The 18751-nt window shown below is 33.9% G+C and overlaps 1 protein-coding gene across 4 annotated transcripts in view; it reads left to right on the top strand.

The window, feature by feature from the left end:
- The first annotated feature begins 6 nt into the window (after nucleotides 1-6).
- The window catches only part of robo2 (roundabout 2), a 131233-nt gene continuing 112488 nt past the window's right edge, over nucleotides 7-18751 (top strand). Inside the window, exons 1-2 of one of the 4 annotated variants that reach the window (XM_017615873.1) lie at nucleotides 7-233; nucleotides 4776-5611. In XM_017615873.1, coding sequence (XP_017471362.1) covers nucleotides 5335-5611 — 277 coding nt within the window. In that variant the 5' untranslated portion in view covers nucleotides 7-233; nucleotides 4776-5334. Of the gene's footprint in view, nucleotides 536-4775; nucleotides 5612-18751 lie in introns of all 4 variants that reach the window. The other 3 variants (XM_017615872.1, XM_017615870.1, XM_017615871.1) reach the window with 3 other exon arrangements.

Genomic DNA, 18751 nt, shown 5'->3' with positions numbered 1-18751 from the left:
AAAAAAAAAACACATTTTACTGATGGACAATTTTTTCGTCCTGTACGGGTATTTTTCGAAGAAGTGAAACTGTGTAAAAACTGCTGTGTGGAAAATGCGTTATAGAAGTTATGTGGCTTAATATTACAGAGAATTAAAAGTAGCTGATTGGCGTAACTGAATTCGAATTTTTGAAAACAATTTGCAATGCAAAAAAGTGAAGTTTGACAAAAGAAATGTTCTGGCATGAACAAGTAAAATTAATTACATTTGAAGTGCAAACCAGAGTTTGAAATTTTGCTCAAAATTATTGGCAAACGGAAAACAAATAAAATAATTACACACATTATTTGCTGCAGAGTACATTTATGGAAAGAAGCGTGCGAAATTTACTGAACATTACTTTACGTATAAAATTATGAAATGTTTTCAAAATAAAAGTAGGTAAACATAAAATTCGTGTGTGAACTGTAGTGAAATCGTAACTTTTAAAGGTTGAAATTGGCAGACGGTGTAGGTATGAATACATATAAAAATAGAAACACAAAATAAAGATGTGAGCTTATATAATTGAAAAAGCGTCTCTTAAAATTAAACCAACAAAAGTGTGACGAAAAAAAAAACACAAAAAAAAATTATTAAAATATAAAAATTTTAATTTTGTTGCAAGAAAAAAATTTAAACTGTTTTTCTGAACTGAAAACATTTTTTTTTTTTACAAAAAAAATATTTATTTCTACATTTACACATTGACAAATTGAGAAAAAATAAGCATAATTTTTAGTGTCAGATCTCTTAAAAATCGTAAAACCTTTTCACTAACTCTATCACGGAAAACCATTTGAAAGAGTGATGACAGAACGAACGAAAATTAACGAAAATTTTCACAGCTAACTTGCTGTCTCCACAGGCAAAAGTTTTTATCTTGATAATGTTATCAGGCAAAATTTTGCCCATGGAGACGGCATATTGCTCTTGGCAAGCAATAATTATCAGAGCTTTTATCTTGATAAATATTGCCAGCAATTTGGTACTTTGACAGCTACATTTTCATTTGTGCGATAGCTTCGTGGAGACAACATTATCGACATTTCAATATAAAAGCAAAAATTGAACTGTTTTCTATTAAAATATGTGTTATTATTTGCTTGGGTGTGAAATAGCATATTTTTTAAACTTTTTAATTGATGAAATCCGGCAAAAATTGCCATCTTATAAATGCTTTTATCAAGATAAAAAATGCCCACGCACAAATATTGCCGCTGATAAAATTTTTATCAGGCAATAAAAATGACAGTTGGCCGTGACGGGCCGTAAGGGATGAGAATTGGCAAATATTCTTCATTACCTCTGGACTTTAAGGTCAATCTCTGGCATCGCTCTATGTATGATCGTTTTCAGCCAGCCTTAAGACTTTCGTTAACATGCGAAAAATCTTTGAACCAAGCAAGCTTTCTTCCAAACAATCTTAACTCGGGCAATTGCGATGTTTTGCTGTGGTGTAGACTTACATCAAAAATATTTTTTTCACACCACCAGAGCGACATAAATTGATCTTGAAAAGTCCATATCTTAGTCCGGAATATAATTTTCTGAAAGCAATTTTCTCTGACAGAGCCAAGAGATAATTTCTTATTATGCTGGAAACAAATTTGAATACCGAAATGGTAGAAATGCCAACTAAATGTATAAGTTATATTTCTCGAAATCGCATACCTAAATCCTCTTCATGCCCCAATAAAAATATGCTTGTAGTTTTAATAAAGTAATAAAGAAGTATTGCAGTAAATATAACCTCCCGATTTAAGCGGTTTTTCCTATTCCAAAGTAAACAAACTTAGCTTAAATATATTTTGAACAACTGTCAAGCATTCTGAAGTAATAGTAAGTATATAGAGGGCTCTAAAATCTCGTAAAGCATTGACGCAGGTGGATATGGCACCAGGATAAGAGCGCTGGAGAGCGATAATAGCAGAGAATAATAATTATTGCATGGTGGAGTTTTAAAAAAGTCATCAAAATTTTCGTAAGAATTATAAAAGTTTTTGATAATAATTATGTGTGAGAACCATTTTTGAAGTCATCGATAACTATTATTTTAAAACTTATATAATAGAAGTCTTTTCATAATAATTATCAGCGAGATAAATTTTTTTAAGTCTTCAAAGACTTTTATTTTGAGACTTATATTAATCAAAGTCTTTTGATAATAGTTATGAGTTCGAAAAAATTTCGTATTTAGTCCCGAACGGCTCCCAAACTAAGCCCCAACTGGGCATAAGCTACCCCCCAACTAGTCCCGAACTGGTCCCTACCTTGCCCCGAACTTGTCCGCAACTATTCCTGAAATGCTCCTGAACTAAGTCTCGTCTTTTAAGACTTAAAAACATTTTTCGCGCTCATAATTATTATCAAAAGACTTTTATAATCTTAAAATAAAAGTCTTTGAAGACTTAAAAATATTTATTTATTATGAAAGGACTTTTATAAAATAAGTCCTTGAATAATAATTATAGATGACTCGAAAAATATTTATCTTAGTATAACGGTTATCGATTGACTTTTATTCTTTTCTCTCTAAAATTTTAGTGAGCGGTTAAACCTAATTAGTTACAGATAGGCTTCTAAGTAATTGCATTGACCAAAAACTCAGGACTAGCACAGGATTTATTGTAGGGCGCTGCAGATTAATAAGACATTTGCATACATTATAAAACCAGTCACCGGAATTTTGTCACATTTTCGACTCAGTTAAAGAGAAGTCATTGCACGTATTTCTTGAGCGTGATTATGTTTCAAGAAAGCGAGAAAAAGTCTAAGCTCAATGTGGTTAAAGACTGGGCATTTCTTTTTCTATAGTTTTTCCAATCAGACAAAAAGTAAAGAAACTACAAAACGAAATTCAAAAACCAAGTTGTTGTTAAAGGATTTTTATTATATGTTTTTCTTTTTTTTTGATTTATTTGTTTTTGTGAAACGCCTTTTTGTTTTTTCTGAAACCAAAATTTAAGAAAAATTAAATATATGAACAACAAATATTTAAACTGCTTTGTTAAAAATACTTTAGGACTTCTTAACCAGGCACCGAAAATAGCAGTTAAATATTAAAACTTTTATTTTTAGATGATATCGTCCCCTCAATATAACAATAGCGTATGTGCTCATATCATACGCCATTATTTTTTTATTGCATATTTAGAATCTCCATCATTGATTCTATGTCTGGTCAAAATTTCGTCAAATTCTACTTCCACAAAGTGGGTCAAAATGTCATTGGAAAAAATGGTGTATAATTTCTTGTTCAAAAATTTCCTTCAAACAAAAAAAAAACAAAAACTTTAAACTCGATTTTCTCAAAACCCAAAAAAAATTATACGCTATTGTTATATTGAGGGGACGATATAAAAATCGTAATTTTTTTATTTTAATTTTACTTATCAAGACCAATCGTTAAATTTGTGTTTTCAGTTTTGCGGTAAAGTTTCATTTTTTTATTTGTATATTGTTAATTTTGCTATGTACAATTTATGTAGTCTGTGATCGAAAATATTAAATCTTAAAATAACGGCGTTTCTTGATAAAAAAATATAATCATAAAATAACAATAAATTTGATTCTTATCACAAAGATCATAACCCTTACTCTGTCAACCGAATTCTTATCTTTTTTTGTTTCATATATATCATTAGTTTACTTGAAAAAATAAAAATATTTTTGCAAAAAAAAAGATTGTCGAAAGGGGAAAAATAAAAACAAATCATCACAACTTAGGCAAATTAAGCAGACACTTAGCCGATAATTTTTTTTTTTAGTTACCGTTTTTAGTTTTTTTTTCTATGAAATTTTCTTATATGATATTTCTGTTGAATAAAAAAATTTCAAAACATATAAAATAATAAACAGAATCCCACTATAAATAAATTTAAATTTTTATTTTCAATTTTTATAACCAAAAACATTTAAAATCTTCGGTAAAACTATTACTTTTTAACCGAATTTTTATCTTTCTATACCTTTGATCAAATCTGGTCGCAGTGCAATGGGTCAGGTGTTCAGGCGCTTACATAACCATAACCATATCCTTCCATTTTGTTTTTAATATTTTTATTTAGTACATATACGTGAAAAAATATTTATGTTTGCAAACAAAAAAAATTTAATTTAATTTAATTTAAAAAAGGGGAGATAAATAAAATATAAACGTCATTGATCCTAAATTAAGCCTCTTAACCGAACCATTTTTTATTCTACTTTTTCGAAGTTTTTCGTTCTATACATTTTTTTGTTCAATAAAATAAATTTAAGAAATAAAAAAAAATATTTATATGGCTACAACACATAAACAATTATCCCCCAAATGAAATGACAAAATTCCATGCGCGATTTAAAAAAAAAAAAGTGCACTTAAAATATCAGAAATTATTAAGGAAGCTGAAAAATATATATCGCTTGCTTAGAGTGCTAAGTCCAATTTTACAAATCTCACAGGAGTGAATAAAAACCATGCAAGCTCATTTCCGTCAAGCCCTAGTCTGGTAAAATTTGAATACAAGTTTTCGCATACCCTAAGCTGAAACAACTCCAAACGAATCGAATTCCACCATGAAATAAAATAGGTGGTTTGGTCTTTTATAAAACAATGAATTTTTAATTGATTTCGCTTCTTGCATTAATATACAGTTTTTTTTTTTAGAAAAATCGGACTTAACAACCTTTCGCTCTAAGCTAGCGACATGACAAATTTTCCTAATCTTTTTTGAATATTTTCCAATGAAAATTTTAATTTTTTTTTGCAGATTAACAACTATTACCAGTGAAGCTTTTGACCAAAGCAATCTTCATAGATTAGCTGCAAAATCGGTGCAGTGTGAAAATTTAAAAAATACACTTACTACCACTAAAAGTGAACAGAAAACTATTTTTTTTTTTGAGTGCCACCAAAATTGTGTTCAAACTTTCTATAAAAATAATACAATAAACAAAGCAAGTAAAAACCCAGTGACACAAACGCACCGTGCCGTTGCATAGTGTACGCCAAGCTGCGCTTGCAACAGCCAAACGGCAGCTGGTGATGAAATACTAAACCCCGACATTCACAGTAATGCCAAGTGAGAAGGGCAAAAGCTAAAGAAACAAAAAAATATATTGACAACGAGCAAGTGTTTTGTTCTTTCGTTGAGCAAGTGAGTGCAGCTGGCCGACAGCCAAGTGAAAAAATAAATAAATCATTTATGTATGTATTAAAGCCGATAGATACTGGATTAAAATAAGTGAGGGAGAAGAAAAGATTTTCTTCCTAAAACTTCGCAATAAACAATTTAGCTTGCATTTTCAATTGAAAATTTAAAGAAAAAAATGCAACGAAGCGCCGCCGGCACATATATGGCCATTATGGAGCAAAGCGCGGGGAGCAGCAGGCAGCAGAGGAAGCAGCCGCCAATTGTCGCCACAACGGCCCCGGCCACCACCGCCACACCAGCGATAACGGCAACGGCAACGGCAAAGCTAAAAATACGCACAAATGCTGCGTCATTGCTGTTGCGTGGCGGGATGCTGTTGTTGTTGCTGCTAATGGCTGGCGACACCGGCAGCGGCTTAACTGGATCACAGACGTTTGTTGCAGCGCTTAAGGGTAAGTTTTTGACAGAACCAAAAAAAAAAACACACACACACACTCAAAATAAAGCAAAGAAAGGAAAAACAGGAAAGACATTAGAAAAACACAGAAAACACAGCAAAAAATTTCGAAAAAAAATTTGTAGCCAGCAAAATCAAGCAACCAAAAATAAAAATGAAGCATTAGTTTTTAGCTGCTACTTGCAACATTGCCCAACCAAATGGCAGCCAAGCTTGTTGTGGCACGCACTTTACTTGCCTAAACATCAAATTTTTACAACGCATTTTCCGGTGCGGCTGCGGCTGCGGCCGTCTGTGGCTGAGGCAAATGACTAAAATTGTCGCTGAACGCGTGTACGCACATCACTCTGATGGAAGGTAGGCGTGGCTGTTGTTGCGATGTTGACGCGCTGCTATCTTCCGAAGATAGACAGATTTCATTTGAATGAGTTTTGCTTAATTTCTTTCTTCCTTTTACGTTTTCTTTCATTTTTTTTTGGAGCGCTATCAGCAGTCGTCGAGCGCACACAGTTGGCTGCACATTGGATCAGGCCTACAGCCAGACAAATGAATATTTAAATATCTATGTACAGTGGCGGCAGGTGTAATAGACTCGCCTTACTTTGAAGAGTTTTGGCTATATTTTCTTATTTTTTTATGTTTGATATTCTTCATAAAAGCCTGGCTAGTTATACAACAAACATCATATAAATTCACTTTTCAAACTTTGTATGATATTTATAAAAATTCGACAAATTTTCATCAAAATTTCAAAAAAATTTTCCAGAATTTTTAGAAAAATTTGGTTACAGAATACCGTTAGGTTTTACGATTTTTTTTTGCTGACGGTGTCACGCATTTTTTTCCCATACAAAATGTGCTCGACAATTTTTTTTATGGAAGAGAATGTTTAGTATCGTCTACAAAAAAAAATGTCAAAAATCAACGGAATTTTCCCATCACTTAAAAGTCGCACTTTATTGTACTAAAATTGAATGGGCTACAAAACTGCATACTAAAAATTTTTCTAAAACTTCTGAATAAAAGGTTTGAAATTTTGTTGAAAATTTATCGAATTTTTATACAAAGTTTGAAAAGTGAATTTATATGGTGTTTATTGTATAACTAGCCAGGCTTTTGTGAAAAATATTAAACATTAAATAAACTAAAGAAATACCTATAGCCAAAACTCTTCAAAGTACGGCGAGTCTATTATTTCTGCCGCCAGTGTATGTACCTTAATACATATCTATACTTTTTGTCACTGATATTTATAGCTATTTGATATATTTATTGCCGCACGTTTGTAGACGCAGGCGAGATTTATTATTTATGTACTTTTTGTTTGTTAGCACTCCGCCCTCCCCTTCAAAAACCGTCGATGTCAATGGCTCGTCATTTGCTAGCTTAACGGCAACTTTTCAGTTCTTCGCTGAGGAGCTGTGTTGTTTATCGCTGCTTTTGTTTTTTGTTACAATTATTGTATTTTTTTTTTTTGTTTGTTTATAGTAGTTGTTGTTGGTTGAAGCGCTTCGCTTTTGCCACCAGCGAATGCAGCACAATTAGTGTGGTTGAACTTTTGTTAAGCCCTCTCCTTTGATTAACTAAAATTTTGGAGTATAAAGTGTTGCTCCAAAAAGCTCACTGCTTAATTGTTGGTGCTTAACTTATTGTTTTTGTTGTTGTTTAGGTAGGTGGTATTAAGTCATCAGAAATCAGTGCAAGTAATATTTATTCTAGGCATACGCTTGTGCTTACCTTTATAGCCTGTGCTGTTGCTTATTTTGTTCTATTTGATACAATAGGGTGCACCACTATACATACCAAAAAAAAATTGGCACTTTTTTCCATCGGAATTATACTATTTGTTATATTTTAACCCTTCTGTCAAAGTATTTTGCAAAAATGCAATACCTACAAAATTCAAAAATTTTTTTTGACACAACTAGTTTTATTTTTTTTTTTCAAAAACTCGCCTCAGTTTAAACTCTTTTAACATCTGAGGTGATTTTTTGGGAAAAAATGTAAAAAAAACTTATTTTTCATATGTATAAAATTGGATTTTGGAGGTATTTTCAAATCGCTCCAGCTCACGCTAACTTAATATCTTTCCAAAATACATACTTAGCTTTTCGGAAGACTTAAAATATAATAAATTTTCTAATTCCGGTGAAAACGGTGTTCATTTTTTGAGAGGCACCCTAATGTGCATACATACGGTTAAATAAATCTATGCACTTTGGAGCATACTTCTTGGAAGTCTTTATACTTCAAACTATGCAATTTCATCTAGATATATACATTCATACATACTACATATTTATGTATGTATGTAAGTAAGTATATCTAAAAATGTATGCATTGACCTAGTTGCTCTCCTTTACATAGATTTCCTTTTATCATACCTCAGGGAGGTGTTAAGTCAAAATGTTAAGTGCCTTGTGTTCACCATGAATCGTTAGTGTAATATTTAGTTGAAAGTAAATTGTAACAACAAGCGTAACAACATTCTGTGGCAGCCCGAGCCAAAGACTCCAGGATTATTAAGCGAACTATAAAGTGCCACTTTAGATACAAATTTTTGAGGAGGCTACTTCAACTGCAGTGAAATGAGTTTAATCAGCCTGTATTAGACTTTTAGCTCTAGTTTTTTTGGAAGCAGCTTAATATATCAGAATCATTATTTTCAAACGAAAATGAAAAAGTTCGGTGCTTACGGCATTATATGTAGCTTTTTTTTTTACAAATTCATTGCAGAAAAAAAATATTCGATATCTCAGTTTCATCGATAATGGTACATGATATCAAGTTAGCACTACATACTATACGGTCAACTCGATTTTTTCCGCAAAAGCAAAAGCTACATTTTTTTTTCGCAAAAAATTTACAACATAAAAGTTACAATTAATGGTAAAGTCACATATTGGATATCTAAATTCTCTCGACTACTTAGGTGTATGCTGTCAAGTTAGCTTGATTGAATATTCGAATGGATATCCGAATACATGAGCTGCAACCTAATTATGAAAGTTTTCTCAAGATTCTCAACATTCATTTTTTTTTTTTTAGTGATGAAACAAATATTTTTACCCCGAACCACTTCTTCTGATTTGGAAAAAAATAAATAGTCAAAGGCGGCTAAGTCCCGAAAATATGTCTTTGCGGCTGCATACGTGTGCGCCGTACATTGTCTTGGTGGAAGAGCATGTCGCGGTGGCCCAGTTGGCGGACAGACTCGCCTTGGCTTTCTTTGGTGAGCTATCGCGACTCTTATCACCGCCTAGTATTTTTACTTAAAAGATTTCATGTAGCTGCTCAATTCAGATGTCTGCCGCCTCAGACACTGTCGTAGTTTTATTATGGGTCTCAGGCATAAAAAGTGCGCTTAAGCTCGATTTTCAGTACAAATTCTTGAACTTAAGCTCGCTTCACTGAAATTTAGTGAAATGGACATTTGCAAAGTCCAAGCGAAATCTTTTAACTAATATCGAACGCTCCTCGTAGGGGGTTTGCTTTGCTTTAAACATGCAGAATGGTGTATGTATTAAAAGTCTAGCAAAATACTTGAAGAAAATCGTTATAAGAAGTTTTTTGTGTCTACTGTAAAATTAAAAGAAAAAATGGACTTAGCAACTTTTCACTCTAAGCTAGCGATATGTACATATGTACATACACAGCTAGATATGTATTTTATCAAATTATTTTTACCATAATGTGTGTTTATCTAGAAAAGGTACTTGCTTTGTTGTGCCTTTTGCATTGGAAATTTTGCCTATAATCCGACTTAAAATTTTATATTTATCATTGAGACGAAAAATTAGGCATACTAAGTTTTACTATATTCATGTTTTTAGATATCTCCTTGAGATTTTCACAAAGACCATCCAGTGTTAAAAAATTGTTTGTTGAGTTAAATTATTGTTAAGAAATGTTAATAAAAACCGACTAAAGTTACAAAAAAATGTGTTATTTTCCAATCTCGGAGTCTGGCTACCCTAACTACTTAAAAATAAAAAAATAAATGTTTAAAAAAATATATCTTTTTTAAACAAAATCTTACAAAGAAAATTCAATTAAAAAAAGACAAAAAAATAAAATTAAAAAAAATTAAATATGATCCTAAAACTTAAATGAAATATAAATAAAAATAAAAATTACACTAACAAAAGAAAAACAAATTTAGGAAGAAAGGAATGAAATAAAGTTCTGAAAAACTAAATTAATTAAAAAATATTTTTAAACAGTATCTAAAATCTAAAAATTAAAAGAAAATTAAACTAAAAAAAATAATTGAAAAGAGGACAAAATAAAATAAGTCACTCAAATGTAAATAAAATCAAACAAATATACAAAAACAAAATACAAAAGAAAAACCAAATAAACGAAAAAAGAATAGAGAAATTAAATAATATTCTAAAAAATTTAATGAAATTAAAAGAAACATTTTTTTTTCTTTTTTAAACAATAAAATTTAAAAATTAGAAGAAACAAAGTAATTAAAAGAATGAAGGAGTATGTTCCAAAAATTAAATGAAATAGAAAAAATGTATTTTACTTTTAAAACAATAAAGTGTAAAAATTAAAAAAAGATGTAAATTAAAAAAAGAAAGTTCCGCTGCCCGAGCACTCGACGTCGGATCTCTCGGTCTATTTTGTTATCTACATATATTTCATTCGTCTTACGAAAGACTTTTAACTATCTTAGCCAAAATTTCCCTGATACTTTAGTCGTAAGTGTACTTACAGGCTTATGTACGTTCGTTAAGCTAAACTCACTAATTATATTTAAATTTTTCCGAACATTTCGAATGACGTACAAAAATTCCCAGCACTTTTCAGCAACCATTAAAAGATTGGAACAAAAATAAACATTTTAATTTACTGCATCTCCTGCACATACGTAATTCCGTTCAGAACTCAAACCTTTATGAGATACTACAATACACTTTGAAGCCTAAAAAATTACGATCCATAGGAATGCAGCAGATACTTAATACCTCAAATCATCCGTTGAAATAAACAAACAAATATTAAAAATTATACGCTATCTACGAGCGCATTCTAGAGCTGCACAATTGCACTTTGAAGAACAAAAATTTGAGTTCCATATGCGAATGGCTAAAAATTATGCGCTTAAAATTGTATGTAGTTGCAACAATATGCAGGTACTTACCTACGCATGTGTGTATGTATGTACATATGTATGTATGTTATACTAATTATACATATCCGAATATGCAGTTTAAAACAATTTGTTTTGTGCAAATTGCTTTCTCAGATTCGCACAGAAGATTAGTTGTACTTCAAATGTGCACAAATGCAAACACATCTGTACATGCTCGTAAGTACGTCAGCATTGCAGCCGTACAAATGTTTGAAAATTGCCAGCAAAAATGACCTACATTCAGGCGTAATTTGGCGGGCATATGCACATGATACGCCATGAGACATGAATGGGCGCAGATGCTGGCGAATGATGAAAAAAAAACAAGTAACTAACAAAAAAAAAAACAGTTGGCAGCAAATGAAGGCAAACCAAAGAGCAAAAAAAAAANCAACTAACTAACAAAAAAAAAAAAAACGGTTGGCAGCAAATGAAGGCAAACCAAAGAGCAAAAAAAAAAGAAAATGCCAACAAATGCGAAAAACATTAAATTCAAGCGGCAGTAGGCAGCGCGAACGAAGTGAATTTTCGAGCTTGCGAAAATTACTTTCCAACTGTGATTGCTGTGATTGTAGAAGAAGAAGAAGAAATAGGTTTTGAAAAATGAACTCAACAACGACCAAGTTTGTTTTGGGTGCTACACTGACCTGTGGAACAACTGCAGCTACAAAGCTGGGAGCACTTTTACCCACAGCAAATCGTTGCACTCGCAACAGCCTTGAGCGGCGCTTGCTGCCGAGTTGATTTTTTTCTTGCCTGCTGGCAGCGACGAAAGCTGGCAGTTGCTCACATTGTTGGTGTTGACGTATATTTTTTACGATTTCTGCTAGTTGTTTTGTTTTTTAATTTTTTATTGCTCTACGGCCCAGTTTAGCTACATGCATGCCGCAGCGTAGCCACACCACTGCTGCTGCTCGCCACTTCCATATAACTCATCAAAGAGGTCTCTTGAGGCCTTCGCTTGTTCGCTTGTTCGCATGTTGCACTGCTAACTGCCACACTCGAGCTATTTGTTGCAACCAAAGCATACACATAATACTTAGTTGCACGCTTGCTGCAAAGCTGTTGTAATAGTTTGTAGACTAGCAAATAATAGCAAATGGCGGGAATGAATTACTTTTGCAATTTTTGCAGTTGAAAGTTGCAAGCACAACAAGCTGTTAAAAAAAAAAATAAAATAAAAACGTAGTAAAGAAAAGCGTAACACAACGTGGCGTGGCAAGTAGTTAGTGGCGTCGGCAACACCAGCGCTAGCGAGCAGCAGCAAGACAAATGGTCCCACGGGTGACATTACCCTTTTTTTACAAGGACGCTGGGAGTGTAAGTTGGCTGCTACTCCTCTACAAGTAGTGGTTGTTGCTGTTGTTGTTTCCGCCAGTGGTTGATTGTTAGCAGTGCAGCAGTTTTGTTGTTTTCCCCTGTGACGCAAGCAAGGACGACGTGCGGCATTGATAGTTGTTGCAAAAGGGTGACACCAAAGCAGTCAGATTGGTGGTGGTGGTGGTGACGGGGTGGGTCGAAGAGTTCAGAAAAGGCGCGGGCACGCGGTCCTTCAGACCTGCGTGTCGTTTAGTGCTAGATAATTTTTATTATTGCCCAGCGCGTACAGGGATTTGCTAGTTTTTTAGTGGGGTTTTTGTTTTTTTTTTTTGTGTTCCGACCGTCAGCTTGCACTTGCTGCAACAAATAGCAGAGCGAATGGGTGGTAGTGGGTTGTAAGTTGACAGAATGTGTTGGCGGCGTTCGAATGAGTGTACCCAGTCTACTAGCAAGGAATGCTACATAGCAGCATTATGTCATTCAACCCCTTTCCCACGCGCAGCCCGTAGATGTTAGTACTTCTTATGTGACAATTTTTGATAATCCTGTAGGAAAAAGTACCTGCAAGTGTCAGAGGAAGAAAGTATGAAAATATCTGACTCTTTCAGTTACTGTGGCATAAATCGCTTGTACATATAAGTTTGGATTTTGAGTAAAATTTGTATATTTTTTCTTTTTGAACTGTCCGCCCCTAGTTACTTTTGCTGTTGCTGGTGNGTATGAAAATATCTGACTCTTTCAGTTACTGTGGCATAAATCGCTTGTACATATAAGTTTGGATTTTGAGTAAAATTTGTATATTTTTTTCTTTTTGAACTGTCCGCCCCTAGTTACTTTTGCTGTTGCTGGTGGCTAGAATGCATTTTACTAATAAGAGTCTAAACGCAAATTTCATTTTTTTATATTTTTGGAAAATAGTCTGCGAGACTTTAGCAGTGGTTGGTAACAAGCATGGTTCCCGCACTGCCACAGCACTTAACTCTCTTAACACGTAGTAAGCTCGCGGCCTTAATCTTAACCGTCCCTAGGCGAGAACCATTCTAGTAGCGTTGGACTTGCCGAAGGTTTTCGACACCATCTTCTACTCCAAGCTGCTAAAAGAGATTGAAGACTCCTCTTAACCATAGGAATTGAAACGGTGGACAGTCCAATATCTGAGTGATCGTCTATCTATCGGCTAACTCTGCGGTCAAGCTCACTTATGCATCGAAAATAGTCTTAACCCTTCGCCCACAAGAGCCACGACCAGCATCTTCCCAACCTGTACGAAAGAGTTGCGGCTGAAGTTAGGAATTCACTTCGACGACACACAAATTCCGACTGTTAATAAATCGGAAATCCTCAGGGGTTGCTCTAGACAGCTTGCTTTCTTCTTTGCCGCACGCACTTCCAGTAAATTACAAAGCCGCAACAAAGTCGCAAGATCTGCAGGCTGGTCTTAAACCAAGCATTTTGGTCGCCGGGGACTAGTGGGAGACAATTGAAGAAGCTAAATACACGCCACAATACAACACTTTGAACAGTTACGATATGTCCTCTGTAGTTGGTAGGATATCATCTCCATACCGAGCCGCAGATCCCTTCAATACGGGATCACTACTTAATGCTGAGCAAGCAACCTCTGGTCGGCTGCCACCGGCCTAAGCATCTAAATAGGTACTTGTTAGAAACAGAATCTCCTCTTACACACTTCAGGTGTTGAAAGATGAGATATAGGACTACATACGTAAAACAACCACTGGTCGCGAGGCTGTACGGACGATTATCTATCGATACTCGCAGGTAGATCATTCACCACCTTCACCAAGTCGCGTCCCGTGATTGCCGCTCTCCGAGTTCAACCACCACCTACTGCATCTAAATCGCTTCAGCCACTTCGAGATACTCGCATTACTCTGTCTGAGAGCGGATGTGACCTAACCCACCAACATTTTTACTTTGTACTTACCTACTTAAATGTGATAACTTTTAAAATAAAAGTCGATTAATTCTCACGAATTGTTAAATTTTTCGACAAAAACATGACATCTAACACGTTTACTCGCTTGCCTTAACTTAAAAGTCATATTTTTTTTTTAAAGTAATTCAATATTGGCGTGAAAGATTTTTACACAGTATTCTTTATGCACATATATAATACTTTCTTCATATATATAATAATTTTATAATGAATTTCGAGTGTGCCAATAAAAATTGTAAAAATGGAGTTTTAGTCTCTCAAATCATAGTCATCTTTTACTCAATGTATTTTTTTTCATTTGGTGCCATACTAGTTTTCTTACACTAGATTCGTTCGTTTTGGCAAGAACATTTTCACCGTTAAATTTTAACATTTTGAAGTATCAAATTATTGAAATTAAAAAAGTCGTAAAATTTCAAAAATTACAAAATAGCTGCGACAGATTTTCTTTTAATTTGGTGGCACGCTCTTGAAACTTCACAGATTTGTAGTATTTAATGCCACGGTCCATTCCCTCCACTGCGAATATTCTATTTGAAAACTTCCCAAAGTTATTTAAAAAAAAAAAACAATTATATTTTTTTAGTGGCAATGAAAAAATTAGTAATTTCGGTGATTTTTCGCCTACATAAATGTTTCAAATGATTTTTTCGTTATTGTAATTATTTCTGGAACTCCATTGATTGAAATATATGCAAGAAGAAGAAGAAGAATTCTTTAGCGTTGTTTTTTCTGGAGAGAGATGGAAATGACACTAAAGAAAACAAGTTCAAGCTTCATTCGAATTTGTTAACACTTTAGAACTAGTTTTTAACAAAGTGTTTAAGTTCAAACTTAAATTGGTTTAGATTGGACTACTAGTAGCTACTTTGGGTCTAGTAAAAATCGAATCCATTATCTTTAAAATAAGTATTCCAGCTTGGGAAATGAAATCTTTGATCATAAAGCTAAAAATTATGATTAGCTACTAAATACACTACCTCCCGACTAGTACGCAATGCATCCCAAATTGTGCAACTCGAAATTGAAGTAAGTTTTCCAAGTCCTACAAGGTGCATACTTAACCAAAACCCTCACAGTCGGCTGACTGTATGTGTGTATAATCTGCAGCCCAGCGAGCGAGTGCGTGTGAAGGTGTTGCATGGTAAAAATTATGTGCGATTTATTGGATTGCGTGTCACACTTGGCGCACGTCAACGCTTGTTAAGAAGAGTTCAACAAACAGCCAGCGGAAGGCAAGCAGCGACCAACAGCAGGCGATGGCAAGTGCAGCAGCAGCAGCAGTAGCAGCCAACGAGCCAGCTTAATATGAAGTTTTGAAGGCGATCACGTGCGATAGAGCGCTGAAGAAACACACCAAGCCAAAAGGTAACAGAAAACGACAACAACAACAACAACTAAAAGATACAATCTGAAACCAAGCCATTGCCGTGGCTTAGTCTCGCTCGAACTGCGACATGTTCCCAAGCAAATGACAACAATCAGCTATAATGGCAGCAGTAACGCCACCAACACCATCAACAGCAGCAGCAGCAGCTCCCCTGCAAGAAATGTATCTGACTATAAGCTAACTTTAAGTTTATTAGGAAGGAGCTAAAAGTCACTTATTATCTGTATATTTCCTTTGACGAAAGCTAACTATAGTTCTATGGCAATGGCCGCGAAATAGTCTTGTAACTAACTACTTTTGGGCATGAAATATCAATAGGAAAAAGAAAATATTTTTTTTTTTATTTTTTTTATTATTATTTTTATTTACTTTATTTATTTTACATTACATTCCATATTTGTTTCCATATTCTGCTGAATGTGGTCCCATATTCGAACTCCGTCAGACATACATAACTCCAAACTGATAATATGAAATTTGGGTCTTTCTTTCATTTGTCCGCAATTCGAAAAAGTATTCGCGAAGTGCAGGATATTTAAATAAAAACGCGTTAAAAAACATCTCCTTCATTACTCCTGCATTACTTGTCAACTAGTTTCAAGTTAGCTTNAAAAAAAATTTTATTTTTATTTTTTTTTAATTACTTTATTTATTTTACATTACATTCCATATTTGTTTCCATATTCTGCTGAAGGTGGTCCCATATTCGAACTCCGTCAGACATACATAACTCCAAAATGATAATATGATAATATTCGCGAAGTGCAGGATATTTAAATAGAAACGCGTTAAAAAAAACAATCTCCTTCATTACTCCTGCATTACTTGTCAACTAGTTTCAAGTTAGCTTTTTGTAGCTAACTACAAGTTATATATTTTATAGAAATCCCGCAAAAAGCTAACTACAAGTGGGCTATTTTTTATCAATTGATAATTTTTTTCTGCAGGGTCAGTTGTTACGCTCCTCACATATGTATGTATGTGTATTGTATCACAGTTTTCCTATCTTTCAGCTACAATTTGACATTGCGTGCGTGCAGCTGCTTGGGCTGCTGTGTTTCCAGCAGCATTCAGAGGCATTGGGGCTGCAGTGATTGGATGTATTTTTTTATTTTTTTTCAAAATTAATTTTGGTTTTGTTTTAAGTTTTTCAATAATTTTATTTTGTGGTTTTCTGCGCTTTTGTTGTTTTTCTCGTTTTGTGCCTCTTTTGCCGATGGCTTATCATATTTTATAAAAGGCATTTAATAAGCGTTTAACCGGCGATTACTCTGAAACACGCACTCTCTGGGGGGAATTGGACAACACTCAAGCATTTGCGAGATAATTATAATTGAGGAGAGTTGTGCCTTAATACTTGTACTAGAGTTACCTTTCCAAGTCTTGAGTTGATTGCAATTCTCTGGAGATGTTTTCGATTACTATGAAATATGCCTTTAAAAGTTAACTACTTCTCTTTGTTCGCTTCAAAAAATGTCTTTTTACACCCATTTTTCACAAATATCATAATGGTACCCTGAAATGGAATTGAAGCGTGTATTTCCAATAATAGGCAGCTCTCTCTCAAAAATTCTCTCTCGAGGCGAAAGTACGTTGCTCTGAGTACGCCCTCTCCTTACTTCTGCCGCACACTGATACCAAGGTAATTTTTCTTCCACAAAGTCTACAATCTTCTAGGTAATATAAAGTGAGCATCCACCCCATGAAGGTTTCTTCAAGTTACTTCATGCTGCCTGTATGCTGAGCACTCCTTTACATATATAGTTGCTGATTTCTTATTTCATCGCTATTACCAAAAATTTGATTAAGGTCCACTCAACTTGTGTAACTTCCAGCCAAGCAAAATTTGTTGGTTCTTTCGGAATGCACATATTCACATGTAAGCAGCAGTAAAAGCATTGCTTTAATTAAACCCAAACAACCGTAGAATCCATTCTAAACTTCACAAAGAAGAAGGCTAGCGGCTATGCCCAAGGACTTCCTGTCCATTTTTCCGAACCGGTAGCGTAATAAATTTTAAAATTGAAAAAATGTACATTCGGTTACTTACATACATACATATGTATGTAAATATTTCGTGCTATGTATGTAGTATGCATGTATTTGTGAAGAAGAAAATTAATTTTTAGCCAGCCTACAGCTCACACAGAAGGCTTTAATAGTTTTCTTACAACAACAAAATGGCACACACACGCTGCATAAAGCCTGAGAAAAGTTGAAGGAAAATTTTGAAAGAAGAAATGAAAAATTCAACTGGTTACACAAAACCAATAACCATTAAGAAGGTTGGTCAAAAAAAACGAAAAACAAAATGCATTGGTTTGTTGGATTAGCATAGCGTAACTGCACTCGTATGGCACGTAAGCCCAGTGAACATTTAATGTTGATTTTTAGTTAAGTTGAGGTTCAGAAGTGCTTTGAATATCGGTTTCCTGCCTATTCTAAGTGTATGTAGCTCAAGGCTACTGAATAATCGAACCCTCGCCGAGTCTTTTTCTCTGCCCTTTGCAGTCAAATCTGAGTCTATGTTGGATGACTCGACTTGGATTTAGGTCCAGGCTTGCAACTTGTTGGTAATTTCACTATTCGAATGGCAACTAATTTGTCGACAGGCCAGAGTTTCTCACTGAAAGGATGCCTTCTATGTGAATGTTGACTCAGGTCTCAGTACCGGTTTTCCATGTAATTGCTATCAGCCAGCAGCATGAACACACTCATGAGGTCTGACTTCCAGTTGTTTGTGATGATTTTCGCGGCGGGTTTCCCTTTTACCAGAACTTCCCCGCTGAAATGTTCGATCTTGATTTAAACAAAATACTTTTTTGTAACAATATCCATAAATGAAAATATAATTAAAAAATAGAATTAAAAAATAAAACAGAAGAAAAAGTCAACTAAAAAAACGTAAAATAAGTAATTTTTTTAAATATTTAATTTAATAAAAAAATGTTTTTCGTATGTAATTAAAAAACCAATTGAATTAAAAATAAAATTTCCAAAAATTAAATGAAACTAATAAAATAAAAATTTAATAAAAAAAGGAAAAAAAATCTTAGAAATAAAATAAAAATAAAAAAAGGAACAGTCCAGCGCCTTCGTCTTGGTCTGCAGGCTGTATCGGAGATACACCCGCTAAATTTAAACGTAGAATACGTGGTATGGTTAAGAGCATATCCAAGTCAAAAACGAAAGCACAAACTAAGAAAAAAATATCGATAACAAAAGCGATAATAAAATCGATAACAAAATCGATAAAAATATCGATAACAAAATCGTTAACTAAATCGATTACAAAATCGATAAAAAATCGATTACAAAATCT

This window comes from Rhagoletis zephyria, unplaced genomic scaffold, assembly GCF_001687245.7.
Source record: "Rhagoletis zephyria isolate East Lansing unplaced genomic scaffold, Rhagoletis_zephyria_1.1 Rzeph_scaffold_01088, whole genome shotgun sequence".
In the NCBI taxonomy this organism is placed as follows: domain Eukaryota; kingdom Metazoa; phylum Arthropoda; class Insecta; order Diptera; family Tephritidae; genus Rhagoletis; species Rhagoletis zephyria.
The sequence above is the reverse complement of the archived record's forward strand: the minus strand, read 5'-3'. Positions and strand labels throughout refer to the sequence as shown.